The sequence below is a fragment of the Aspergillus stella-maris genome (genome assembly GCF_047715825.1).
Source record: "Aspergillus stella-maris strain CBS 113639 unplaced genomic scaffold BDV14scaffold_21, whole genome shotgun sequence".
Taxonomy (NCBI): Eukaryota; Fungi; Ascomycota; class Eurotiomycetes; order Eurotiales; family Aspergillaceae; genus Aspergillus; species Aspergillus stella-maris.
This window is the reverse complement of record NW_027396815.1, coordinates 142,401-167,540: the sequence shown is the minus strand read 5'-3', so window position 1 is coordinate 167,540 and position 25,140 is coordinate 142,401. Positions and strand designations below refer to the sequence as shown.

Genomic DNA, 25,140 nt, shown 5'->3' with positions numbered 1-25,140 from the left:
CCTTACTAGTGCAGATCAACCTATCGTCTAGCCGTAGCCAAGAAGGAACGGCGTCCTTCATTTAATCCCACAGGACATGTCTGCCTTGCGATACCGCCACTGCCAACAGCATAAAATCAAATGAGAACAAACAAATCCAAAATGCAATGCAAGGCAACTTATAACACAGGTCATGTCACACAGAACAAACGGAAAGCAACCACCGTCGGAGAATTCATCCTGCATGGGTCTCGGCGCTTAGCACTCTTTGTCCCACAGCCCTGATTTTATTGTCCTGAAGCCACCACCATAGATAACGAGTGTGCGCGCCAAGAGATCCTGAAACACTCCTCGGCGATTTATTGCAAAATGAGATCGATCGGTGGGGTTGATATGGCACCTGAAACATGAAACGGCGGGCGGCATTTGATGAGTTCTACCTGGGCGGGTCGGTGCTGCAGGGTTCCTTGTTGGTTCTGACACTGACAGCCAACTGATGGATTTTAGGGCTGGTGCTGGGCGCCTACGCTGGACTTTGCATGTGGATGGTGGGTGGGTGTATAAATGCTCTTGTGGCCCCTCGTTTTGTTTCAGTCTTGTTCTTGTTCTACTGTGCATCTTGTTGTCTTCAGTTTACTTCTGTCATTCCTTTCGATTTACATTCATTCATTTACATTCCTTTGATAGGACTACTTCTCTTCTTTTCGCTCCTTTCAACTCTTCGGAGTTTTTGATTCCGACTTCGACTTCGACTTCAATTTGCATTCAACTTGACTATCGACAACATGCACTTCACCCACCTCTTCGGCGCCCTCGCGCTCGGAGCACCCCTCGTGGCAGGCCACACCCTCATGACAACGCTCTTCATCGACGGCGAAAACCAAGGCGATGGCGTTTGCGTGCGCCAACCATCTGATCCGGCAAAGGCAACATACCCGATTGAGCCATTGAGCAATGATGCCATGGCGTGCGGTGTGTACCTACCTACCCTCCGACTATCTAGTGAACGATACTAATGGAAATATTGACAGGATACAACGGCGAAACATCCGTTAGCCGAATCTGCCCCGCCTCCAACAATTCAACCCTTACCTTCCTGTTCAGGGAATGGCCCGACGCATCGCAACCGGGTTCCATTGACAGCGGCCACAAAGGCCCCTGTGCAGTCTACATGAAACCCGTCGCCGACGCATCCGCAAGCGACAACGCCGCCTCCGGAAGCGGCTGGTTCAAGATCTACGAACATACCTACGACGAATCCACCAGCGAATGGTGCACGGACAAACTCATTGCGAATAACGGGTATCTATCTGCTGATATCCCCGCGGGCTTGAAGGGGGGTGATTATCTCGTTAGAACGGAATTGTTGGCGTTGCATGCTGCGACGGAAAGTCCGCCGGATCCGCAGTTTTATGTGAGCTGTGCGCAAGTTTTTGTTGAGGGGTCTGAGGATGGGACCGTGCCGGAGGGGATTGCTATTGATGGGAGTACGTATAGTACTGATATTAAGGGGTTGACGTATAATATCTATACGACGCCTCTGGAATTGCCCTATCCCAGCTTCGGACCGGATGTTTACCAGCCTTCGTCTTCTGCAAAGACCTCTTCTTCTTCGGGAGTCCAAGCAAAACAATCCAAGGGCCTCCAACCAGAAGGGTGCATCCTGGTTAGAGATAACTGGTGCGGAAAGGAAGTCCCCTCTTATAGCGACGAGGAGGGATGCTGGGCCGTGCGTTACACCCTTCCTTTTCCTCCCATCCCCAAATCCCCCATCATACAATTCATTTACTAACATATTTTCTTTCGCGACTTAGTCCTCCAAACAATGCTGGTCCCAAGCCGACGGCTGCTGGGACGGCGCCCCGCCCACCGGCGGCCAAAACTGCCAGATCTGGTCCGACAAGTGCACGAACATCGACGATAACTGTAACGCGGGGAACTTCGAGGGGCCGCCTAATAAGGGGGAGGTTCTTACGCCAGATTCTGAGTTTGCTGGTGTTGATGGCTCTGCGGTGCCATTTGAGGGGGGTGAGAGTAGTGTGCAGTATGAAGGATCTGCAACTGGATCCGGGGATGAGGGAAGTGAGGAGACGGCGAGCAAGACTGAGGCTGCTACTTCTACTACTACTGCTACTACCGCCGAGGCTGCTGTGTCTAGTGAGGAAGCGGTGACCACGACCCCTGTTGCTGCCATTGAGACGGCTGTCCAGGCTGTAGATGCCGAGGCTACACCGACTGGTCGGAAGCCTAAGGGGCATGGACGGGGAAAGTGCAAGGCTAACTATAAGCGCTCTCACAAGGCGTAGATGAAGTCCCCAATATGGGATTCAGCGAGTCACGCCGACGGACAGCGTTTCCCTGTGTCATTCCATTCTATCCTGTCCACTTCGATCTAGATAGATAGATCACAACAAGACAATGAAATATGAAAGCAGACGGACAGACAGGATCCATTACGTCTGCATTCAACTCATCCTGCATACCTCAGCTACTTCCTCTCCCCCAAATTCTTATTAATAGCCAACAAAAGCACATATAACCCCTCCAACAACGGCGTATCAACCCCCATCTCCCGCCCCTTGCGCACCGGAACACCCAGAATAACCTCAATCTCCATTAACCGTCCACACTCTCGATCAGTCTGCATGCTTGTCCTAATATTCCCCAACCCCATCGCGCGCTCAATAAGCGTATCCGCTAAGCCTTCCTCAAGTTGGACCCCCACAGCCCCTGCAACAGCAATAACCTCATTCATCAACCTCTTCGAATAAGGAATCGCCTCTGGTGACGAATGGAGCCACGAGCCTACGTCTTGGTCTGTCAACGCGGTAATGGCATTCCATGCGACGTTCCAAACGACTTTTTCCCAGCGGCGGGGCTGGATGTCGCTGTGGACGCGGTGGTGTGTGCCGCCGGAGGATAGGAGGGTTGTGAATCCTTCTAGACGGGATTGTTCGAGAGAGGGTGAGAGGGATGGGTTTGGATAGATCCCGAGCTCGGTCATTTCCGATGTATTGTGGACAATCACTCCTGGGGTTGGTTGGGAGGCGCCGACCCAGACCTGCTCATACCAAGTTAGTATCCTCATATCAGGCCGCAAAGCCCCGACAGCATGAAGGAAGGTGAAAGACGTACCACGCCTGAAATAACAGTAACGCCGGGCCACCGCTCCCTGAAGGGATCTTCATTTCCTACGCCATTTTGCAAGACCACAATCGTGGTCTCGTCGCTGATGACGGGGTCAAGCGGGGTGATTGAGCCAGCGGGGTCAACGGCTTTATGCGCGCAGACGATATACGCGAATTTTGTCCCGGTTGCTTCGGAGGGGGTGCGGATTACTTTGTCCATTCAGTCAGTTACTCCATATCTTCGACAGATTGATGCTGGGATTTGGATGGATTTGGAGTAGGTGGGCTGTATCCATGGAGGGGTACGCACCACGATCAGGACGAAAGCTATGTTCGCCGTGGTTTGCACTGGTGATTTTTATCCCCTATATTGTAATTAGCATCATACAGCCCTGATCAATGGAATGCAGAGTGAGCATGTACATCTTTAACCACAGCATCATAATTCGATCTAGCGACGACGGTCAACCGGACGCGGTCGGCGCGCGAGAGGATGAAGGCGTAGAAGGAGCCGATTCTGTTGAATTAACATATCTTCACAAATAATAAACAGGTGACTTACGCTCCAAGGCCGTAAAGCAGAACATCAATAGGCTCCGACTCTGCCATGATGTCAATGTCGAGAGTTGTCAGAGATAAGATGGTTCGCGGGGAGAAGAGCGTTTAAGCCATGCGGGGATCGGAGAAGCCCCGAAGATAACTAATTCTAGGTCATTATCATTGATAGTACATAGATATATAGATATAGTACAACCGAAAGAAAAGTATAAAGAACGAAACGACATAACTACCAAGTATGTCCTGGGTATAAGCCACCAACCAAAAATAAAAAGGAAATGTCACCTCAAATTCATCGGCACAACATTCCGCATATCCCTCCCCCTCCCCCCCTCAACATCCTTCTCATCATCACTCTCAACAATAACTTCCCTCGTCTGCCAAATCCCCTGACGGGAATTATTACTCCCCCTATCCCCATCATCATCATGCACCTGCGTCTCCTGGAGATCAATCTCCGTCGTTGACGGGCCGCGTTTGGAGCGGACACCCGACGGATTGGACGAGAGCTTAATGGCGGACCCTGTTCGGCGCGAAGAAGTATTATTCGAGGACCCCCGGGATTCGAAGGCACGGCGAAAGAATGGGCGCAGGGTTGGTATGCATGCTGCGACGATGACGACGTTTTGTTCGATTAGGCCCCATACTACGAGGGGGGTTACGTTGTATACTGCGTAGCCAGCCAACAAATTAGCTATCACACCACCTGAGATAGAAAGGAAGGAAGTGGGAATGGGGAGGCAGGCGTACGAGGATCCTCAACATCCGTAAAAAGCGGCAAATAAGTAGCCTTAACAATCGTCACAACAGCACTCAACAACGTCAACCCCATCATAATACAAACGCCAACCTTAGTCGATCTCCTCATCTGCAACTTCCAAAAGACCGTAATCGGTACAATAGCGAGAATTATATCAGTCATGGTCGTGTACGCGCTCGTCCAGTACATGAAGTCGTAGAAGATGTGTTGCGGCCAGCAGTGCCCGTTGATCGAGTGGTCCCAAAGTGCGGCGGTGGGTTTGCATTGTGCGAAGATGAGGATCACGGAGATGAGTGCGAATATGACTTGTAGAATTGACATTCCTAGTAATAAGCGGGAGCGGAGGGGGTTTGGGTCGAGGAGATTGTTTATCAAAATGGCGATTGAGATGTTGGGGAAGGAGAAGGAGCCTATGTTGAAGGCTGCGGATCGTGATACTGTTAGCTATCTGGGGACGCAGAGGTAAAGAGGGGAAGGACATACGAAACCCCAAAATCTGCCAATACGCCGTCTTCGTTACCCTCTCCATTCCATGTTCTGCCACAACGGCCGCCGTGTGTCTTCCCAGTCCCAGAGTAACAGAGTACGACACCAGTGCCGCGGCAATGATACTCAAGCCCTAGACGCCGCAACCATGATTGTCAGAAACACTATCTTCACCGACAGAAAGTTTATCGTAGAAGGGCAAACATACCAACGAAAAGAAAATGAAAAAATCATCCCACCCAAGCCTGCGCACCATATGCCGCGCCGTGACCTTCAGCGCCACCGTCGCAATCGCAGTCCCCGTAAATACCCATGCGACGACATTAACCTCCACCGCGCGACTCTCGTTAAAGTCGACGTCTGTTTTGAGGGTTGCCATGGCTGTCCTCTCCAGTAGTGGATGGTTATGAGTCAGTCAAGTATGTATCGGAATCGAGTTGAATCGACCAAGCCGCGGAGGCCCAAGAAGCCTCAAGCAAGCCTCCAAGCCAAATCGGATCAATCGACTGAGAAGAGAGATAGCACCAACCCGAGAGACTGGGCGAACACCCGGGGTAAGGAGACGACTTGATAGATATATCAATCAATCGATGCCTACCAAGTCGCAAGCAGAAACTAAACCCGGGTACCACCTAGTGCTGCAGTAGTCTCAAACACCCAAAGTACAAAGTACGAGCATCAGGAACACTGCGCTTTGCAGAATGCAGACGCCGAGCATATTTGAAGAATGACAAGACAAGACAATTTTCTTTTTCGAGTCGAGTCGAGTCCGCTGGCCTGTAACAGCTAACAGCCAGTGTCAATGCCAATGCCAGCAGCCGGGTCCTCCCAGCCAGACAGACTGTTCCCGCCCGCAAACGCCACCTGAAGCTCGAATCCTTATACGCTAATCAGATGGAGTGTCAGCAATCAGCATATCAATATCCACCAGGCAAGCCAATACCGACAGTGGGACAATCCCGAGAATTGCACTTGACTACCTAAGACGAAAGCGCTAAAGACACAAAGGGGCATTGTGCAGACCACCTCAGTTCCCACGCGAGAAGCCTAGTCCCGAGTGCCAATGCCAAATAGCGCGCTGTCTAAGCTAGGGGTGAAAAAGCAAATATGCACGGGCTCTGGACCTGTCATGGTGGTTGTTCTGAGTGGGTATACCTGTGGGTACTGGGTGCTGGCGGAACAAATGGACAGGCGATGAGGAGAAACGAACTCCGCTGCCCGATGACCCAAGCGGCAGGATCGGAACTGCATAGTGGAAATTGCGCTTGTATCGGTTCCTCGCGTGATGATCTTGATTTTCCCAGCAACTGGGGTTTGTACTGGACGAGTCAGATCTTCTGATTGATGTCGCTGTGCACGGTAGGTATAGCATCTCACCTGTTGAACAAGGGGTTCAGACTTCAGAACTATTCAGTATTTGGCAACAACTGAGTTCAATACTTCTTAGCAATGGCAATAAATGACTACAACATAGCTGACTTGTTCCATAGGTAGGTAGGCCGTAGCCGAATGATTGGTTGTTGCCTTGCCTCGCTTCGCCTGCGCAGCGCGCTCCACTTGAAATACTCCGGTCCAGAGGCTGCTGTATTTGCCTTTAACGGTCGCGGACGGTGCGGATGGTGCTTTTGCCGGGATAGCGATGGGCCGTATGAGGGGCCGGCGTTTCACTAATTTTTGTTGAATCCTGGCTTGGTGTCTTTGGGAAGTCCGCTGTGGTCGGCTTAGGGTACCTTGCAAGTTACCATTCACCACCATGCTTGCCATGTGTTGCCCCTGCATCTGCAAGCTCTGGAATGCTTCCTGTTCTTGATGGAGAAAGTTACCCGGCTTCTAGAGTGTCTATTGTTGAACCATTGATAGTCGAATTATGCCTCCCTATCTACAATCTACTCCATATTATACCCCAGTATCAAGGTACCTCTAGGCAAGCTCCGCCTCAATAACACTCTCCGCAACCCCTGGATAATTCCAAATCTTGATAATCTTCAGCCCAGCCTGGGCCAAAATGTCACTCCACTCCTCCTCGGTTCTCTCCCTGACAGCAAAGTGTGCGAGCATCATGAGGTCCATATTAGTAGCAGCAAGGGTAGGCTTCTCTTCACTGACGACAATCTCGTTCAGTAGTACCCGGGAGTACCCCTTCTTCAGCGCAGGAACAAGGTTCTTCAAGATCTTGACACCGTCCTCATCACCCCAGTCGTGCAAAATAGAGTGCAAGCTGTAGGCACGCGCGCCCTTGTGTGGCTGTGGGGTGAAGAAGTCGTGTGCTTCGGCGGCGAACGGAGGGCTTCCATGACTTGCTTCTAGAACACCGGCAATGACAGGCTCGCGGTCCTGAAGAATGACTTTGCCAGGGTGGTTTGGATGAGCAGCTGTAAAAGCTGTGACATCGTGACCACGACCACCTCCAACATCGACAAGCAAGACATCATCCTCTCCACCCTCAAACCCAGTAATCAAGCGTTCAGCAACAGGATAGAAACCAACGTCATACCAGTTCAACTTCCCAGCACGGTACGCACTCATAAAAGAGTCAAAGTGCTGCAGGTTAGGCGGGTTAGCCACAAGCCACTCGAAGAACGGCTGACCCGGGGAACCATGCGCCTCCTGGAACGGCCCTTTCAGTGACCCAAGCTCTGGAGCTTTATAATCTTGCTTCATAAAGTGCGACGGGAACCCATTGAACGACGGACGGGACGTATCGTAGCAAAAGGAAATACTGTGCTGGTAGTTCTCCTCTGCGAGCCCGTTCGACAGGCGCGTGGGGTGGAAGGCCCCGTTTCTGAAGGAGAGGAGATTCATGGCGACGAGGTGGCGCGCGAGGCGCTGGAGGAGGAGGACATCGATGCCGGTCTTTTGCGATAGGGCGTCGGGTGTGACGCCGTTGTCGCCGGCGGCTTTGAGATGTTGGAAGAGTTCTATGTCGACGGCCATGCGGATGATGGCGGACTGCGCGGGCTGCACGCATGCATTGTTAGTGACTATTGAAAGAATACAGAAAGCTGCATGATATGAGAGGTATGCTGCACTCACCTCAGCCCAGAAAGTCCGCTGCAGGAACTCCGAGGGGATCTCAAGCTCCGTGACGAGCACGCGCCCGAGGTCAATCAGGGCTTCGCGGGAACCGGCTTCATTCTTGTCATAAGCCTTGCCGGCGGCAGCAAGGCTCTCAAGGATAGAGGTGACAGACGACATGAGTTGGATAGGGATGGGTATACAGCGGAATTCAGGGAACAACGGGAGACGGCGAGAGACTCAAGGTGGCATTAAATCGAAAGGAGCGACGCTGCCAGGTGCTAGAGCTCAGCGCGGGTTGCATTGAGTTCGCTGGCTTCATGGTCTGCCCCAGTCCAAAGCTGGACCACCCCTACCTTAGTGAACTAGTGCAAGCTAAGATTGAGGTTCGAGTTCAGGTGCAAGCAATCATCACACGTGGAGATCCATGTCGAGTTCGCGTCGAGTCTGTCTCTTCGAGTCAGGCCAGCGTGAGATTATGCCTGCGCACGACCAGGCATGGCCTGAGCTACTCACCTGCAGGTTGGTCCACCTTCACGCAATACGAGATATCACAGGGAGAGGAAAATCTTCCGCACAGAAAGTGCACTCCGACCCGGCGATCGGCTACGTACAGGTTGCCTCATCCTCGTCCACAAGAACTTGAACATCTTTTAGGATAATCCAGTCATGCTGATCTGGTCCCTCATACTGCAGAAGCAGCACCAGCCGTGCCGCTCGCATGGATTGTTTCAAGTGGACACAAATCTAGCAGTGGCCTAATCGATCATATCGAGATTCGCCCCAATTGGCCGGGTATCGCTGCCATCCCCATGCGTTCCAGAGGAAACCAAGGAGCGCAGTGGGCCGGAATGCAACATCCGCCAGTCACTGGAGACAACTGAATACGCTCTGGATACTGAGAGTGGACAGTGCCATGCGGCCCGCCGGGATGTCCTCAGTTCCACGGTTGAATTCAATAATTCGATCAATCTTGCTGTCTGACAGCTGTCTCTTAAACTCTGTTGTTTGATATATCGAATGCCATTGTCTGCCATGCCTGTTGAAGGGGGTTTGTTCATGATTTGGAAAAAGTAGCGGTGAGGCAGTGCAAACGGCCCCGATCTGGCTCTCTAGGCGCTCCTGTGGGGACTCCAAGTGCAGCACAAAGGTGCTCCTTTTGCTGTGTTTTTCTTCTTCACGGCAGGCAAGTCGGGATTGGAAGTCAGAGACGGGGTCTGTTCTCCGGGAATTTGTTCTTCAGGAAATCTTCACGACTCTCTGCCGTAAGTCCCGTAACCCTAGGTGCTGGACATGAGAAGATGCACGGTCGCATAAAGAGCATTGGAGTACAAATGTCATGCATAACATTATGCCGAGATTCATTAATCTCAATCTCATCTCATCGCGTCGAATCGCGATCAGATCGCGTTTTATCTGACGCATGTAGGATCTAATCGCATCCCTGCGATGAAGGAACAAGCCACCCCACCCTCGACTTCACACTTTATACCAACTACAAATACTGTATACACATTAGCTTCCATCCCCTGCACCCCCAGATGATATTGTGGCGTAGAGGTTCGAGAGCTGAGTTCGGAGTTATACATCGGTGGCATTCTTCGCCCGCGCTGTCGGCACCGATTCATCACGCGTCTAGAACATGTCACTTGCGATCTGAGCGCTCGGCGTAATTGATGTGACCAAGTGCGCAACCCTTGCATTTCATGATGTCAGTGGCTATGTACTGACGTCGCGTAGGTTAATTGTCTTGCACAAAGGTTCTGGTACGTCAGAAGCGAACGCAAGGGTCGCGACGAGGTAACAGCGCTGCCCTGAAAAACTTGAGTAAACTGTGAAGTTGTTGAGAAGTAAAAAACAAATGAGCTCTAGTGTTTATCGTCTACATTATGCGTCTATGTACTCAGTTTAGTGGAACATGAACCAATAGTGGTCAACCATATCCATGCCTCCTGCATCTCATCCCTCTTATCATCAACCAAACATCAATCCAAAAACTAAAACCCCCGATTCTAACACCTCTCCCCTCATACGACGCTTCTCAATTGCCAACAAAACCAGCCTCAATAACACACTCCAAACCCGGCCCCAACCCCCAAACTCCCCTAATCTCAAGCCCGACCTTCCCCAGCAACGCCGCCCACTCATTCCTCGACCGCTCAACACCAGCCCCAATACACATCATCTGGATATCAAGCGCCACTTGCATAAGCGGGACCTCGGTGTCAGGAAGGACAAAGTCCACGATGATAAGCCTGGAGTACGCGGGGTCCATTGCGGACACTGTGTTTCGCAGGATGGTGAGGGCCTTGTCGTCGGGTCAGTCGTGGAGGATTGAGCGGAGGTAATATGTTCGTGCGCCTGTGAAAAATAGGAATGGTTAATTGGTTAGGTGATGTGGTTGGCAAGGGTTGACGTGAAAGAGGTTGTACCTTTCAAAGGCTGCTCGTCGAAGAAACTATACCCCATCGCTTCGATCCCCATATCCTTAAATCGACCTCCTTCATCACTAACAGCAGCATTCACAACAGCAGGTAAATCCTGCAGAACAAGCCTTCCCTTCAAATCCGGACATTCCTCCCTCAATCGAACAAGATCCTGACCCTGGTTCCCACCAACATCAACAATGAAGACACCCTCACCCTCACCCCCACCATCCCCTTCCCCAGAATGAGACCCCATCAATCGTTCCACAGGATAAACATCAAACCACCCCTTCCTCCCCGCCCTCCGGCTCCCCATATAAGAATTAAACATCACTTGCTGATGTCTTCGGTCCGCCAACCACTCGAACTGGCTTTGCCCTGTTACCCAGTGCATAGGCGAGGAAGTGTAATCGGTTGGAAGGGTATAGGCGTGCTCGGTGAAGTAAGTTGGGAGGCGAGAGAGGGTGGTCATTGTTAGGTCGTAGCTTGGAACAACATGTCAGGTTCATTCTTATCAAATGGCGGAGATAGGAAGAGAGAGAGAGAGAGAGAGAGAGCATACATGCACCGCACACCATCTCGCCCGATGGGTTGAGTTAGTATAGATGTTTTAGAGTTGGCGATGTAGATCTCTGGTCCTGGGTTGCTGCAGAAATCTAGTGCTGTTGCGATGCGCATAAGACGAGCTATCGTTTAGGATTGTCAGTCATCATGAGGCGCACCCTTGCAGACAACAGATGATTTCATCCAATGTATAATGACGTACCGATCAGCCCCCTCTCTGCAGCTGTGCGTCTGCTCAATTCCTCAGCTGAGATACCGCCCTCTCCACTAGAGGCAATCAAGTCAAAGACACCGAGATCAATTAGTGTGCGTATAGCGGCATTTTGAGGTGGCTGATGGGCAATGATGAGGTTAGCAGTAGTCCAATTCTGAGCTATGGCGGGATCGTACCTGATAGATGAGCCGTAGAACAGTCTCGGTTGGCGTCTCGACAGTAAGCCTCAGCTTATCAATTAATGATAAAAGACAGGAATGAGACTCTGCGGATGAAGTAGGGCTATTATGCTCTAGGACGGCATTGCGGATGTCATCGACTAGGGCAAGGAGATTGGTGTTGTAACTAGAAGACTCCATATCGAAGCAAGATAGGCACGATGGACAAGAGGGCCCCAAGCAATCTTCAACAAGAGTAAGCAAGCATAAAACACAACATAGAAACAACCAACAACGCAGCACCCCGTCAGACTTTATACCTCGTCATCCACCAGCACAGCCCCCCTCCGAATCACGCGATTATCATGCAGTGCAACAAGATTCAAGCTGCTAGAGACGGTCGACCTGACGAAGATGCTACATCATAGCGCCACTGGGAGGGCGTTCTGATGCGTTGAGAGAGTGTTATCTTAGGTGCATGGCTTGTTGCACACGTCCGACTGTCGCAAGCCACAGTTGCGGCTTGGGTAATTGCAGCGATTGGTGCTTGGGACTTGACGCGTTGCATGACTCAGGTGGTTGAATAATAGGGAATTGTTTGGGGTGATAATGTATACTGGAACATTTGATTTAATTCCTCGGATAGTAGTATAAAGACTGTTATTGTGGTAGAAAGCACAGAAACAAGGAGGTTTTGTTGGAAGTGTATCCTAGAGCTAGTCTTGTCGCACCATGTATAGAGACAGTGTGGGTTGTCAACTGCTGGGCTAATTACTACAAGGATATATAATGGAAAGTTTTGACATTCAATTAATCTGGTTTGCAATAAGGACCAAAGGCTTTCCAGTGTACATTGGTAAGCTAGTAGCAGAATGCGGGATAGCAAAGACATTGCAACAAGCTACTTGAAACACAATGTTTAGGATATATAATGTCTTCATTATCTGGTGTAGAGGTTGAAACACACAACATCCAGTTCCTTCCAATATAAACTCTTGTGAAGAAAGCCCTTGTCTAGAGTCATAGAAACTGTACCGATTAACGCCGGAGGAAGTGTTGCAACCAGACACATACAAGCTATATAACAGCCTCGTGCTCACGCCAATGTAGGATCCAGAACAGTCACTACCGAGTAGTCAACACCCGAACCCCTTTTCCTACCCACTCACTATCATTCAAAATGTCTACACCCACCCTCGCTACTTTGGGCAACCAAATCAAAGTCGAATTTTACCAAGCCCTCCGCGACTATGAAGACCAAAACAACTACAAACAGGCAAATTTCGTCCAAAAGCAACAAGCAGCCTTCAAGATGTGGGGTAGAGCCGTCCGCCTCTGGGACGAGCAAATGCCTATGGAAGGCCGGGCTGATGATAGTAGCGTTCGTTTGTTGTCCATTACCATGACGCTGTTGAAGGAGCAGGTAGAGAGACTGAACAGGCTACCATCTCGCAACCTTCGTGGTAAGACTGATGGGCCCTCTATGTTTCTTTCTGACGAGATTGAGAGACTTGGGAATAGTGTTACCGGACTGAACAAGAGTCTGGAGGAGATTCGGGAGAGGTGTGAGCTTTGAGAGGAGGCTGAACTTGGTGGCAAATGTCTCTGCATGGTTGGGTCCTTACTGGATCAGTGCCTGGAGGGCGGTTTCCTTTCTATATTCTTTCAATATAACATGGATATTCATCAAAGCAACTTCAAAGTTATTCAATAAGTAGTGACAGTACAAGTTTGAAAAACCATATATCCACAGCACCGAGGCCATTATGGTAGCGTTTACGTTGAGTCCAGAGTCTAGCCAATACTCCTTCATGAGAGGATTGCGAACGTTTCAACTCCTTTCCTTTTCCATAACGTCCTTTGTATGATGAAGCACAACCGCTTTGACAACGCTGCCATGAATGGTCCGGCTCCCTGCCCATGAAAGAACCTCGTGTGAGAAAACAAAGCTTATTGCAAGAGAACCATATACACATCGTTTCTAGGCTACATCAAGATCTATAAAATTGCCAACATGCTCGGTAAGCACCTATGGAGTTCATACTCAACCACAAACCATCCGAAATGGCCCCAAAAGTAACCCCCGACAAAGAAATAACCGCCATCGTCAACATCGCCAAACATATACTCAAAACATTCATCGAGATAAACAAACACATCAACTACCGCAGCACCGACTCCGAAAAGCAAGCTATAGCCTTCCAATCGGACCTGGTCAAAGCCTGGGCATCAAATATTAACCTCGTTCCTGACGCTACGTCCAAGAGAAAGCCCACGCTTGATATCCGCCGGAGCTCGCCTGCTGCTGTTAAGAAGGCTAGGGATCTCCTTGAAAGCCTTGATGATGAGATTACGTCTGGTAAGTTGCTCAGATTCTCCCAGTTGTCTATTATAGTAAGGCTAATGTGATTTGTCTACGCAGCTAATCTAGGACTCCAGCTGCGTGAAACCGCCGTTAAAGAGCGGAAACCGTTTACACTGGATATTGAGGGTTCTCTGTGGCTTGTTGCTGACCATGTTAGGCCTTTGCTGCGTCATGAATCGGAGTTAGAGCCGAAGAAGAAGTAAATGGTATATTCAGCAATTTCGATGTATAATATGTTTTCCACTCGATGCTCTGGAGTCATTTCCGTTCCAAAAAAAAAAGAGTAAAAGTAACAAGTTGGACTCTTCATTGCCTGGACGTTTGGCGTTATGATTCTGCGCGTACGGGCTGTTTCCTAGTAGATTGTGTGATACATACCGTCCACTAGCTAACTCGCAATCTAATACCAAGACACGAGAGGAAAGCTCGACTGCACTATTTCGGAATATTGCATTAGGCAAGTTTAGGAAGCATAACTTAGCGGGTGCGGATAGTGTCTTTCTCAAAGGCAGTTGGCTAGTTGCCTTTCATGCAAAACACTCCCTTCCGAAGCTGTGCCTGCCTGGTTCAATCAACACAAAGCAAGAACAGGATTCCGAAGACAAGAGATCTTTCCTCGACGCTGCATTAGACATGCCTGAGCCAAAGAACGAGGGAACACCCTTTCTATTACGTTTTGTTCCCTCCTTTGTTATCATGTTATTGTGCGCGAACCCGGAGAGGGGCGACTAGACAATCTATCTGAAAGGTTCTATAGCCCTTGTTCCTTGTTTCCCTCAAAGCTATAGAAAAGACCTTTAGTTTGAGGTTAACACACCGACTACAGAGGTTAACACACCGACTACAGTTGGAAGACCCAATCTGAAACCCATTTTTAAATCGAGACTGCAAAGTCCACACACTCAATACCCCGGGGAGATGAATAAGTATATAAGTCCAAGCAAATTCTACCCTTCGCTCTTTTGAATCTCTTCATCGCGAAAACCATTATGTTCTTATTTCCCAGATTCATCCCGTCCAGTCAGACCGACCTCTATCACCTCTATTAAAGCTCGAAATCCAATCAAAATGACTCACGGAAACGAAGTCGACACCGCCATAGCAGCCCTAACCACTGGGATAAGTATCTTTCGTGTGTTTCATCACAAAATCGCACGCCGGATTGACGACACGGCGGAAATTCTCCACGAGGGTGGCTACATCAGTGCGCTGGAGAAGCTCGAAGCAGGTCAAGACCGTTTTGAAAGCTGGATGGCGTCGACGTTCTTGGATGAGAAGTGGCGTGAATGGCATACCAGAATTGGTTTGTTTAATGAAGTTGATTCGGCGTTGTTGAAGGGTGAGTAGTACATCAAGGTATTTTGGACTGTTGCAAAGTCCTACAAGGATGTTGCTGACAATGTTATTTTGTGGTATAGTAGGCAATATGATTAGGGTGACTTCGCCTGGTAGCTCTGAGGTGGAATGGTACTTGCGAATCGTCTTCAATACAATGGAAAAACTTATTAGGGCCACGGAGTGCTCTAAGAAAGAGGTCGAGGACAAGCAGAGGGAGTAAATTTCATGGTTGTCGCGGTCAAGTAATGTCTCTTACACTTTGCGTGTTGTCTGTTGTATTGTTACATTTGATTATATAACTTAGCTCTTCTATTTTGAAATAGATGTACAGTGGTATTGCCTTGCTGTTATGTCTTCCCGAAATGTCCACCCCTGTGATGATTGGACTCTACCCAGTAATACGTTCTACAAGGGTGGTTCCAGCAAAGGCCTACTCGTTCTATGACAATGGACCGATAACAGGGGCCGATGGCAGTCCAGACCGATCTTTGCGCTGCGTACTGAAAATCCCTTTGATAGCCACCAACAAAGTAGATAGCTAATGGGCATTGTCAGTCAGAGCATGGACTTAATATCGTCCTTAGTTGGCAACAATGGTATCTAGTTTAGAATGCGATCGATTCTGAATAAACCCGAGGCTTAAGGTCTGATGTCCTTGACAGTTCTTTATCTTCCCTATATCTCTCGGGATGCATTGTCTGAACGCGTGTCCAGGTCTCTGATTTGACAGATAGAATTCATGGCACGAAAACGATATGTTAGGCGAGTTGCATTGCTTTGTCTGTTGTCCCCAACCAGCATGTGAGTGCCTTGAAAGACGGAGAGTACAAGAGAATAAAGCTATTGCATGAGGCCGATGTACATAAAACCCCCAAGCATCCCACACTGTCGAAATCTACCACTCAAACCATCCACCGCAACAAGTTACGAACAGAAAGACGAGAAGAGACACCCTGAGCAGCAGCAAAAGCCACGAACTACATACGACTTCCTAGCTACGGTATCTCCTCTAACCTCCCCAAAATGTCCCGCTACACCCACGCCCCCTCCAAGCAACCCCCACCCCCAATCACAACCCTCTCCCGCGCAACAGAATCCCTCTTCGAATACGTCGACAACACCATAACCCGCAGCTTCCAAATCCTCGAAGACCTCCTAAAAACCCACAAATACCGGTCTCAAAAGTCAGATATCCTCGGTTCCCGCCGCGCATACGAAAACTGGGTATCTGAGTCCAATATCACTGATACAAGCAAGCGCACAGAAAACCGCATGATTGCGCTTGCGGCGCCGCATGTTTTGGAAAGACTTGTTGCGCTTTTGACTGATCTAGATAGTACGCTTTATTCAGCGGCGTATCATATTAGGAAGAGGCAGGTTGATGGGCGCATGGTTGATTGGTTTGTGCGGGATGTGCAGATTGCATTGGGGCGTGTGGAGGACTTTATGGAGGAATGGAGGGGGGATGAGAATGGATTTGGGGCGGATGATATGAGAACGCCTATGCCGGGAGACTTCTTTGATGCGGAGGAGTTGAGTAGGGGGGTTGTGCAGGATGTGGAGGGGAGGGAGATTGCTGAGAGGATTGAGGCGGAGGAGAGGGAGCGTGCGGAGCGTGCGAAACTTGGAGATCGTGGTGGTCGTGGTGGGTATGCGCGCGGGTACACATACCCAGATCAAGAAGGGCACTATCAGCATGAGCAGCAATATGCTGGTAGATGTCAACGTGGTCGACATCGACCTGGGTGCCAGCATGAGCATCAGCATTCCCATCAACATGTACACCAGCACAGACATCCAAACGCGCATGCGCATGTACACCACCATGCTGATCCTCATCGGCATGCATATGGACCGCATGGAGGGAGGCATTGCCATTGAACGGCAGAAATGATACTGCCCAGTCGCCGTCCTCTTTGACTTTGACTGAATCTGGCGATTCTACGAGTGGTTGGATCTAGATTTAATTGATATTTGACATTTACATCACTTACACCCATGGTTCTGCTCCTTGTAGTATAGACACCTAATGGCCAACTTCATCCCACAGCCGTAAAGGTAGCGCAATCCCCAGTATTCGGCTGGTCCACTGGAAACTATGCCACGGTCACCCATCGGTCACTCACAAACCGGCGTCAGCCAAGTGCGGCGAGACCGCTCGCCCTCGCAATGTAGTAGAGACCGGTCTTTCCTAGATAGCGCTCACAGCAAACAAAAGTCGTTCCTTCCCCAGCTGTCTGTTTACCAATCTTTGTCACCGCCAGGGAAGGAGCGACTAGGTCATGTCACCAGGGAAACCACCGCACCCTCCATAGATAGCCCTAGGGCGCCACTACAACCGAGGGTACAATATACCAATAGATCGCAACATCAAACCGACCCATCAACCTCCCCCAAAACCCTCACAACCCTCCTAAAGAAACTCCCCCTAAACACCCCATCCTCCCACCTTGGGCTCGGCTGTTCCGAATCAAACGTACAATGAATCAAGCGCGTAATAACATCAAGTACGAAATCCACAATCACGGATTTACTCTCTGAGCTTTCGAGCCATTCATACGCTACCTTCAACCTACTCCAGAAGGCGTTCCGGAGCGGTGTACCCGACCCGCGAGCGTACCATTCGAAGGGCCGCTGGTGCCAGATTTCAAGGAGGACGATGGCTGTTTCGAGGAGGGCGAAGCGCGCGCCTGGTCGGTTTGTCGGGGGGGCTGAGATGGATTTTGGGCGCGGGTTTGATGTTGTGGGGATTGTGCGGAGGAGGAAGGGGGTTGGTGTTATTGTGTTTGTGTTTAGGTCTAGGTTTAGATGCGAGATCGAGTTTCGATTGGGGCCCGTGCCTGTTAATGCGTGGGTATCTTCCGGTGTGAAGAGGATGTCGTTGCTGGAGATTGATTCGTTTACCCAGCGCGTTGGGCAGAGTTGCATTACGCTGGAGACAATGAGGAATGAGAGGTGCACTTTTTGCGGGATTGTCCAGGAGCCGGGGGGTGAGTGGCGAAGGATGGTGTTTAACGATGTTAGATTAGACAGGATGGGTATTGGGGTGTTTCTGTTGTGTGTGGCATTGGGTGGTTTCGTCTCGCCGTAGAAGAGGTTCCCGTCGTCCGATAGACTCAATGCAAGATGAGTATTTTCGGCTTCGGATTTCACTGCGATCTGGCATAAATCCTTAGAGATCTTCGTTTGGAAGCTTTAAAATGTCAGTTGCGCTGCTTGTCGCCTGCTGCAAAATCATTCCTGGCGCATACCTCGTCTTACTCCCCGCGAGCTTTACCCCTGCCCTATAATACCTCTCCTCAAGCCCAGTCAGCCCCAATCCAACAATAACCTCACCTGGTAAAATGGAAGCAGAGCCCTTCTGGAACTTGTCAATCAACTCTCGCCCAGTTTGCAGAAAGATCGCAGCTGAATGCGACTCGTGGCAATCTTGGTCAAAGCCAGCAGCTATAGCACCATACAGCGTATCCATCTTTTGCCAGAGTACATCCAGCGGTGACCCCATCGGCGGTGCCTGTGCAACTGGCGGTGTCGGGGCTCGTACAGCTGGAGGTGCAGCTGCAGATGCCGGTGTTGGTAAGCGCTCAGATTCTGAAGCCGCGGTACTCGCCACCCGAATCCTCGCCAGCAAAACCGTCGCATGATCCATTTCCTCGAGGATCCTATCCAGATCCTTCTTCTTGAGTGACGATTTACGTCTCGTCGGCTGACACAGTTAATCTTCGCCAGCTCAATGATTGATAAGGTAAGGTAAAAAGGCCAAACATACCACAGAAGAAGCCGTAACGCCCGCCAATCTCCCCGCCAAATCCATAACAACCTCAGCACACCTCTTCAACGTAGAAATATACGTGTGGAATCCATCACCCAGTGCTTTATGCACTGCACTTAGGACATCTGCATCGCGAAAGTAGATTGCGTGCGGTTGGTGCATGATTTCCTTGACCCTTTCTTTCGGCAAGGAGCCAGAAGAGATGATAATCTCTAGATCCTTCCGGAGTAGAAAGTGAAGTCTCTTAAGCGTATCAGCGAGATTCTGAAGTGTCTTCGCTGTATCCCTGTCTTTCGGTTTCGCGGACTGGTAGTTTGGTTTGCATGCTTGGACGGAGTTAATCACCAGCGGGAGACCGCCGATAACGACGCCGAATGCTTCGAGGCCGCTCATTAGGACGTCCAATTCTCGCAGTAAGTTGTGGAGACCATGGTGTTGATTCGGGCATGGCGAGGTGTGCGCTGGCCTGGTTCACATGTTCGGTTCGTTGATGGTTAGGTTGGATAGACGTCATTCGAAGCTCGAAGGTTGGCGCGTCCGAACCATGGTTGGGTCGGCGTGGTAGGATTGATCTAACATCATTTTGAAGCTTAAATGAAGAGGTCCAAGTGCATGCCAGGACCTAGGTAGGTATGTAGTATTTTGCGTTTCGCGGAACACGCAGTCAAATTATCGGCGCAGCCTCGGTTGTCGCGGAATGGAGCGCATTCAACATATAGCCTTGTCTACACATTTCCCATGACACAGGAGAGAGTCGGGGGTCAGGCCAAAAATAGGATGTTATTTCAGGTAAGAGCTGGTAAGCAGACTATGTGCGCCATGTCCACATTTCGGGCAGCGCAAATCAGATACGTCCTATTTGGATCGGGATCTTCACAGCTGTCAGATCGGATCCATCGCCTTGGAGAGACTACTCTTCTGGGTCACAAGAGGCGATAGGTAGTCTTTTTTTTCATCAGAGTGCTGAACCTCCTGGTAACCTGGTAAGCAAAGATGACTTGTCTTGAAGTAACCCTCAAGTTCGCCAGCTGTATTGGAGGTATACATAGGGGTTCAAAAGTCTGGGCACACTCCCGAATCCGCGCGACGCGTCGGATGACCCACCCAAACTTCAACCTTTCACTACACCACCACCATGAGGTCTTTTGGTACCAAAATAAGTGGAAATAGAGGGCGAAACAATGAGCTTTCAAAAGAGACCCGTTCCTCAATCCTATCGGGTCTATCGCACAATATAGGCGCGACTCAACTTGCCCGGGAATATCACGTTAATCGCCGAACCGTATACAAGACGCGCGATCGCTATCTCCACCACAGAACCATGGATTCATTGCCTCGAACCGGGCGCCCCTGCAAGCTTAATGGCCCTTCTCAACGATACATCTACCTGCTTGCTCGCCGGAAGCCTCGTATTACCTACACAGGGCTGGGCGCAAGCACTACCCCCCCTACCTCTCGATCAACCGTACGCCGAATTCTACGTGAATATGGCCTTAAAAAGTGGCGGAGCAAGCAGAGAATACCTCTTACTAAAATCTCTGCACGAAAAAGGTATGAATTCTGCAGGTTCTGGCGGCGGAATACCAGGTTGACCAAAGCAACATTCTCTGACGAATGTTTGGTCCAGCGCAAGCCAAATAATACTATACAATTTGTCTTTCGATACACCAAGGAAGCCTACAGGCAGGATCTTGTGAACCTTGTGAACCACGGCAGGGATATTTCGCAAATAATATAGGGTGCAATATGGCGTGGAGGCCGCTTAAAGTTGGTCATCATGGAACGCGACGAGCTGGCACCTAGGGGCGGATACTCCACGAATTCCTATTTAAAATGCCTTGAAGAGGCGCTTATCCCAATCTAAAAGCCTGGTTCTATATTCCAGCAAGATAATGCAGGAATTCACACAAGCTACGTGGCGCGCGATTGGTTTGAAAGTCATGGTATTTGGGTCCTCGATTGGCCCCCGCATTCCCCAGATCTCAACCCTATAGAACACTGCTGGAACCTGCTTAAGAAGCACCTAATAAGACTTTACCCTCGCCTCTTTATGGACGGTAGAGCAGCAGTCGATTGGAGGCGATTTCATGAAGCTATTCACGAGGCATGGTGGGCGATTCCTCAGGCGACGATTGACCGTCTAATCGATTCAGTACCCCGCCGGGTGGAAACTGTATATAGAGCACGTGGCTGGTATACCAAGTATTAAATTGCGCTTCAAATAAATGTATTTAGAGGTTCTAATTCGTTGTCGTTGTTGAGTAATTCAAATTTAAAGATCGGTCGATTATTATATATTTTGAGGTGTGCCCAGACTTTTGGACACTAAGTGTAGTCGGTCGCGCAACACACTGAAAATGTGATGACTTGGCGCTTTTCAATGGCGCATCCCCAGGATATGTGACAAGTCCTACACCGACAAACTAGATCGGCAGCCGATGCATGAGAACTGCGAACTAGGACGCATCCTCGGCAAGGCCGATCGCCATGGAAAAAGCAATATAAATCAAGAACAGGGTTCGGGCCCGGAGTATTTTGAGCGCCTTATCAATTATTTAATATCGACGTCAATTGTTACACGGCCAGGTGGCAGCTGCGCATTGTTGGACAATCTCATCGAATATCCCGTGGCCCTCGTGGAGGTACAAAGTTGTCCTACGCTGCCTCGCGAGTATGGGAATTCTCCAACGTAACGAACCCCCTGGTTTGGCTGGTGATCCCAAGATGGATTTATACCAGCGATATGGCAGACTCGATGCTTTGGACGACTTGATTCGAGTAAGAGCCGCAGATGCAATACAAAAGCCGATCCTAGCATATCCGAGGCCGTCGCAAGATGGTGTCACTTCATACGAGTATTTCACGGCGGAGCATCTGGACTGTATGGTCGATCAGGTAGTGGTCAAGCTAATGGAAGTAGGCATTTATCCGGTAAGCACGTTACCATCTAAAGAAGCTCGTGGCTAATATCGCGCAGCCAAGAGAAGAGGGAAGGATCGCTGCTCTCTTGACCCTTTCCGACATGAATATGGTGGTTACGTTCTTTGCGCTGAGTCGAATGGGGTACACAGTTATGATGCTATCTCCCCGCTTATCCGCAGCCGCTTGTGTAGCATTGCTGGATACCGTTGGCTGTGACACCATACTGTACGGTCAGACGTCCAGTATACGAGCGACGCTAGGTGAGATTCTCCGACTCAAGATGGTGCAATTCCGACCGATCATCCAAAGACCGTCGGAAACAGACTCAAAGGAAGGGCCAGCTCTGCTAGTCCTGCACCGAAGCCGTAACCGTGAAGCACACAGAGACCGAACTGCACTCATTCTGCACTCTTCCGGTTCGACCGGCATGCCGAAACCGCTATTCCTGAGCCACAGAGCCATCATGACGCATCCTTTGCGAGGGCCAGGACTCACTTCGTTCAACACACTCCCATGGTACCATCTGCATGGCCTGTCAACAGCATTTCAAGCAATTTATATGCGGAAGGTTGCCTATTTGTGGGATGCTACCCTGCCATTAACTACCACGTCTGTCGTTGCCGCACTTCAAGTAGCCAAGCCAGAATCTGTTCATGGCGTTGCATATCTACTGCAACTTCTGGTTGATAGCAATGATGGACTAGACGCACTGCGGTCCTGCCAGCTTGTGACGTATGGAGGTGCCCCGTGCCCTGATGATCTTGGCGACAGACTAGTTGCCGAAGGGGTGCGTTTCGGTGGAATGTTTGGGCTGTATGCACTCCTCATCCCACGGCCTGTCCATGCTTGGTATTTTTGAGGCTGATTTTGTTGTTATAGAACTGAAGCCGGTCTGGTTGCGGAGTCGATATCAAGACCCATTGGTGACCCGCACTGGAACTATCTCCGATTCTTCGAGAACATAGAACCATTCGTCTGGATGAAGGATATCGGCAATGGTCTCTATGAGGCCGTCTATCTAAAAGGACATCCTGCACTGACATCGTCAAATTCAGACGATCCGCCTGGTTCGTACCATTCGAAAGACGTTTTCGCGCCTCATCCAGAGATGTCCGATCGGTGGAAGTATATAACCCGACTTGACGACAGGATCATGCTCGTGAACGGTGAAAAAGTGCTTCCTCTGCCAGTTGAAGGTACAATCAAGCAGAGCGCGTTTATCGATGATGCCGTAGTAGTCGGGGTTGGCAAAGAAGTTCCTGGGCTGCTCTTATTCCGATCCGATGCGGCACAGAACTTGTCAGACAAGGAGTTCCTGGAGGCAATCTGGCCGAACGTGCAAGACGCAAATTCCCGTGCGGAGCAATTTTCGCAGATTACGCGCGATATGATCTATGTCTTGCCTTTTGGTTCTGTTCGTCCGCAGACGGACAAAGGCTCGATGATCAGAGCGAAGGTGTATTCGGAATACGCCAACGAGATTGAGCGATTGTATAGCGGACTTAGTGATGGGATTGCTACCACCAATGGAACCGGTACCGAGAATGGTGTCGGTGTTACATCCCAGACTGATTTGGGACATACGGAGTCAATCTTGATGAAGCTGTGTCAGGACGAGCTTGGGGTTCACCTCCCTAGCCAGGAAAGCGAGTTCTTTACGGCAGGACTCGATAGCCTCAAAGCAAATCATTTGCGCCGATTGATAGTGAAGACATTTAAGATTGCCGACCACAAGGCGCTCCCCCAGAACGTTGCTTTTGAGGCTGGAAATGTCACGCAACTGGCGGCTAGGATCCATGCTGCCCAGGGTGGACACCCGTCGCGGATTGAGGAGCCAGACACCACTATGCATGACCTGGTAGCAAAGTACTCGACATTCAAACGCCATATACCGACTTCAGAAATGACGAAAAACGATAGAGGAGTTGTAAGTTCGATCTCGTACCAGACGTTCCACGCTAACGACAAGTAGATATTGACCGGTGCAACGGGGTCGATTGGCGCGCACACACTGTATCAACTGCTGCATGATCACACTGCATCGGTGGTATACTGCCTTACAAGAAGCGACAATCCGAAGCAAGCAATTATGGATGCTTTTGCGCGAAAGGGTCTCAAAGTTCTCCCATATAGGATGAAGAAGATTGTTGCGCTGAAATGCGCACTGGATCAACCGAATATGGGAGTGGACAGGATCGTGATTGAGCAAATGCGACAGTCGGTGTCTTTGATCATCCACACAGCTTGGCCTGTGCATTTCACCCTGGGGCTCCAGAGTTTTGCACCCCATATTCAAGGATTGAAGAACCTGATTGACTTTTCAATGTCGGCCCAGATGCCAGCCCCTGCAGTTTTGCTGTTCTGTTCCTCAATATCAACAGCACTGGGCTCTCGGTCAGTCGAGATTGATGAAGGACCGATAGAGGATATCGACGCTCTGGATATGGGCTATGCTCGTTCAAAGCTTATCGGTGAACGGATGATCAGCAATGCGCGAAAAGCAGGGGCCAGGGCGTTCTCGCTGCGCATCGGCCAGGTATCGGGACATTCCAAGCACGGATTATGGAACGATTCGGAGGCCATTCCGTTGATGCTTCGTTCGGCTCAAACGTTAAAGGCGTTGCCAAATCTCGACGCTGTCTGCTCGTGGTTGCCGGCAGACAGTCTCACATCCATCATTCTTGAGATTGCTCGATCCTGCTCCGCCAACTCATCTGACGACTTCCCGACTGATGGCGACGACTCAATCTATAACCTGAGCAACCCCCGCACATTCCACTGGTCGGCGATGCTCAAAACACTGCGACAACATGGATTCGAGTTCGAGACGATTCCCTTTGACGAATGGTTGACCAAATTACGCGACAGCGAGAGCAGGGGTGAGGAAGTGGTGAATCCTGCAGTCAAATTGATAGAGCACTATGAAACAATGTACGGAAGCGAGGCCCCAATGCCGAAGATATTCCGGACCGACAAGGCAGAGCGGGACAGCGCGACGCTTAGAAACGGGCGGCTGAGGATTATCGAGGACGGCATCTTGGCTCGGTATGCGGCAGATTGGAGAAAGCGATGGGAGTAGCATGTACATATGGGCTGATTGATTTGGACTTAATAGCGATTGATTGTTTGTGTTGTCGGGACTTGGGAGTGGGTAACAATGTCAACCGGATCACCCCGGGGTACTTTATCAGGACTTGGCTCGCAGTATCCCGAGTAGGCAGTGCCGATTGCAGTAGAGTGAGGTACTTCCCAACTTAAGTGGAGAGGACGATGGAGGAGAATTGAACGAAGAGAGGTAACTGGAGAGAGGAGAGAGGAGAAAGGAGGAAGCGAGACCGGAAGTGGAAGGTGAGTAGAGTGGCCGCGTCTCGAGGGCACAACTGGTCCGCTAAAATGCGGGGAGTGCCCGGCTCCTGCACAAACCCACGCCTCGAGGGCCTTGCATGCCCTTCCTC

At 50.2% G+C, this 25,140-nt stretch overlaps 9 protein-coding genes across 9 annotated transcripts; 3 read left to right on the top strand and 6 right to left on the bottom strand.

Annotated features, from left to right (window-relative positions):
- The first annotated feature begins 591 nt into the window (after window positions 1-591).
- BDV14DRAFT_171626 (lytic polysaccharide monooxygenase auxiliary activity family 9 protein) lies at window positions 592-2,463 on the top strand. The gene is made up of 3 exons (XM_073768442.1): window positions 592-951; window positions 1,011-1,708; window positions 1,794-2,463. Exons 1-3 carry the CDS (start codon window positions 765-767, stop codon window positions 2,283-2,285), a joined length of 1,377 nt encoding a protein of 458 aa, XP_073629070.1. The 5' UTR covers window positions 592-764; the 3' UTR covers window positions 2,286-2,463.
- On the bottom strand, window positions 2,464-3,815 carry BDV14DRAFT_171625 (ketopantoate reductase family protein). The gene is made up of 5 exons (XM_073768441.1): window positions 3,670-3,815; window positions 3,531-3,624; window positions 3,418-3,472; window positions 3,115-3,317; window positions 2,464-3,040 (listed from the first exon to the last, which is right to left on the bottom strand). The coding sequence occupies exons 1-5, from the start codon at window positions 3,714-3,716 to the stop codon at window positions 2,468-2,470; spliced, it is 972 nt and encodes a 323-aa protein (XP_073629069.1). The 5' UTR covers window positions 3,717-3,815; the 3' UTR covers window positions 2,464-2,467.
- On the bottom strand, window positions 3,810-5,624 carry BDV14DRAFT_48357 (uncharacterized protein). Its single transcript, XM_073776875.1, has 4 exons — window positions 5,120-5,624; window positions 4,909-5,044; window positions 4,416-4,847; window positions 3,810-4,335 (listed from the first exon to the last, which is right to left on the bottom strand). The coding sequence occupies exons 1-4, from the start codon at window positions 5,288-5,290 to the stop codon at window positions 3,947-3,949; spliced, it is 1,128 nt and encodes a 375-aa protein (XP_073629068.1). The 5' UTR covers window positions 5,291-5,624; the 3' UTR covers window positions 3,810-3,946.
- A 1,207-nt stretch (window positions 5,625-6,831) lies between these two features.
- BDV14DRAFT_199238 (S-adenosyl-L-methionine-dependent methyltransferase) lies at window positions 6,832-8,106 on the bottom strand (the record flags this gene model as incomplete). Its single annotated transcript, XM_073773191.1, has 2 exons — window positions 6,832-7,869; window positions 7,945-8,106. The coding sequence occupies 2 exons, from the start codon at window positions 8,104-8,106 to the stop codon at window positions 6,832-6,834; spliced, it is 1,200 nt and encodes a 399-aa protein (XP_073629067.1).
- Window positions 8,107-8,948: 842 nt separating this feature from the next.
- Window positions 8,949-9,365, bottom strand: BDV14DRAFT_171619 (uncharacterized protein). Its single transcript, XM_073768440.1, has one exon. It carries the CDS (start codon window positions 9,349-9,351, stop codon window positions 9,166-9,168), a length of 186 nt encoding a protein of 61 aa, XP_073629066.1. The 5' UTR covers window positions 9,352-9,365; the 3' UTR covers window positions 8,949-9,165.
- A 310-nt stretch (window positions 9,366-9,675) lies between these two features.
- On the bottom strand, window positions 9,676-11,633 carry BDV14DRAFT_171608 (uncharacterized protein). The gene is made up of 5 exons (XM_073768439.1): window positions 11,307-11,633; window positions 11,119-11,248; window positions 10,915-11,038; window positions 10,359-10,837; window positions 9,676-10,287 (listed from the first exon to the last, which is right to left on the bottom strand). The coding sequence occupies exons 1-5, from the start codon at window positions 11,487-11,489 to the stop codon at window positions 10,247-10,249; spliced, it is 957 nt and encodes a 318-aa protein (XP_073629065.1). The 5' UTR covers window positions 11,490-11,633; the 3' UTR covers window positions 9,676-10,246.
- A 4,381-nt stretch (window positions 11,634-16,014) lies between these two features.
- Window positions 16,015-16,885, top strand: BDV14DRAFT_199233 (uncharacterized protein; the record flags this gene model as incomplete). The annotated part of the gene is made up of 2 exons (XM_073773190.1): window positions 16,015-16,640; window positions 16,696-16,885. 2 exons carry the CDS (start codon window positions 16,015-16,017, stop codon window positions 16,883-16,885), a joined length of 816 nt encoding a protein of 271 aa, XP_073629064.1.
- A 476-nt stretch (window positions 16,886-17,361) lies between these two features.
- On the bottom strand, window positions 17,362-19,156 carry BDV14DRAFT_199232 (uncharacterized protein; the record flags this gene model as incomplete). Its single annotated transcript, XM_073773189.1, has 3 exons — window positions 17,362-18,184; window positions 18,243-18,697; window positions 18,761-19,156. The coding sequence occupies 3 exons, from the start codon at window positions 19,154-19,156 to the stop codon at window positions 17,362-17,364; spliced, it is 1,674 nt and encodes a 557-aa protein (XP_073629063.1).
- A 1,889-nt stretch (window positions 19,157-21,045) lies between these two features.
- On the top strand, window positions 21,046-25,108 carry BDV14DRAFT_171604 (uncharacterized protein). The gene is made up of 4 exons (XM_073768438.1): window positions 21,046-21,694; window positions 21,741-22,498; window positions 22,565-23,612; window positions 23,658-25,108. Exons 1-4 carry the CDS (start codon window positions 21,437-21,439, stop codon window positions 24,762-24,764), a joined length of 3,171 nt encoding a protein of 1,056 aa, XP_073629062.1. The 5' UTR covers window positions 21,046-21,436; the 3' UTR covers window positions 24,765-25,108.
- The last annotated feature ends 32 nt before the right edge of the window (window positions 25,109-25,140 follow it).

Bases quoted from the DNA above. Each gene is read 5' to 3' on its own strand.
- BDV14DRAFT_171626 (XM_073768442.1), top strand. From the start codon at position 765: ATGCACTTCACCCACCTCTTCGGCGCCCTCGCGCTCGGAGCACCCCTC. The intron at 952-1,010 runs GTGTGTACCTAC...AAATATTGACAG, and splicing joins CAATGATGCCATGGCGTGCG to GATACAACGGCGAAACATCC. The intron at 1,709-1,793 runs GTGCGTTACACC...TTCGCGACTTAG, and splicing joins ACGAGGAGGGATGCTGGGCC to TCCTCCAAACAATGCTGGTC.
- BDV14DRAFT_171625 (XM_073768441.1), bottom strand. From the start codon at position 3,716: ATGGCAGAGTCGGAGCCTATTGATGTTCTGCTTTACGGCCTTGGAGC. The intron at 3,473-3,530 runs GTACATGCTCAC...ATTACAATATAG, and splicing joins ATGATGCTGTGGTTAAAGAT to GGGATAAAAATCACCAGTGC. The intron at 3,041-3,114 runs GTACGTCTTTCA...TGGTATGAGCAG, and splicing joins TTACTGTTATTTCAGGCGTG to GTCTGGGTCGGCGCCTCCCA.
- BDV14DRAFT_48357 (XM_073776875.1), bottom strand. From the start codon at position 5,290: ATGGCAACCCTCAAAACAGACGTCGACTTTAACGAGAGTCGCGCGGTG. The intron at 5,045-5,119 runs GTATGTTTGCCC...TGCGGCGTCTAG, and splicing joins TTTTCATTTTCTTTTCGTTG to GGCTTGAGTATCATTGCCGC. The intron at 4,848-4,908 runs GTATGTCCTTCC...CACGATCCGCAG, and splicing joins TTGGCAGATTTTGGGGTTTC to CCTTCAACATAGGCTCCTTC.
- BDV14DRAFT_171619 (XM_073768440.1), bottom strand. From the start codon at position 9,351: ATGCGTCAGATAAAACGCGATCTGATCGCGATTCGACGCGATGAGATG.
- BDV14DRAFT_171608 (XM_073768439.1), bottom strand. From the start codon at position 11,489: ATGGAGTCTTCTAGTTACAACACCAATCTCCTTGCCCTAGTCGATGAC. The intron at 11,249-11,306 runs GTACGATCCCGC...ATTGCCCATCAG, and splicing joins TTCTACGGCTCATCTATCAG to CCACCTCAAAATGCCGCTAT. The intron at 11,039-11,118 runs GTACGTCATTAT...CCTAAACGATAG, and splicing joins TGCAGAGAGGGGGCTGATCG to CTCGTCTTATGCGCATCGCA.
- BDV14DRAFT_171604 (XM_073768438.1), top strand. From the start codon at position 21,437: ATGGGAATTCTCCAACGTAACGAACCCCCTGGTTTGGCTGGTGATCCC. The intron at 21,695-21,740 runs GTAAGCACGTTA...AATATCGCGCAG, and splicing joins TGGAAGTAGGCATTTATCCG to CCAAGAGAAGAGGGAAGGAT. The intron at 22,499-22,564 runs GTATGCACTCCT...TTGTTGTTATAG, and splicing joins TTCGGTGGAATGTTTGGGCT to AACTGAAGCCGGTCTGGTTG.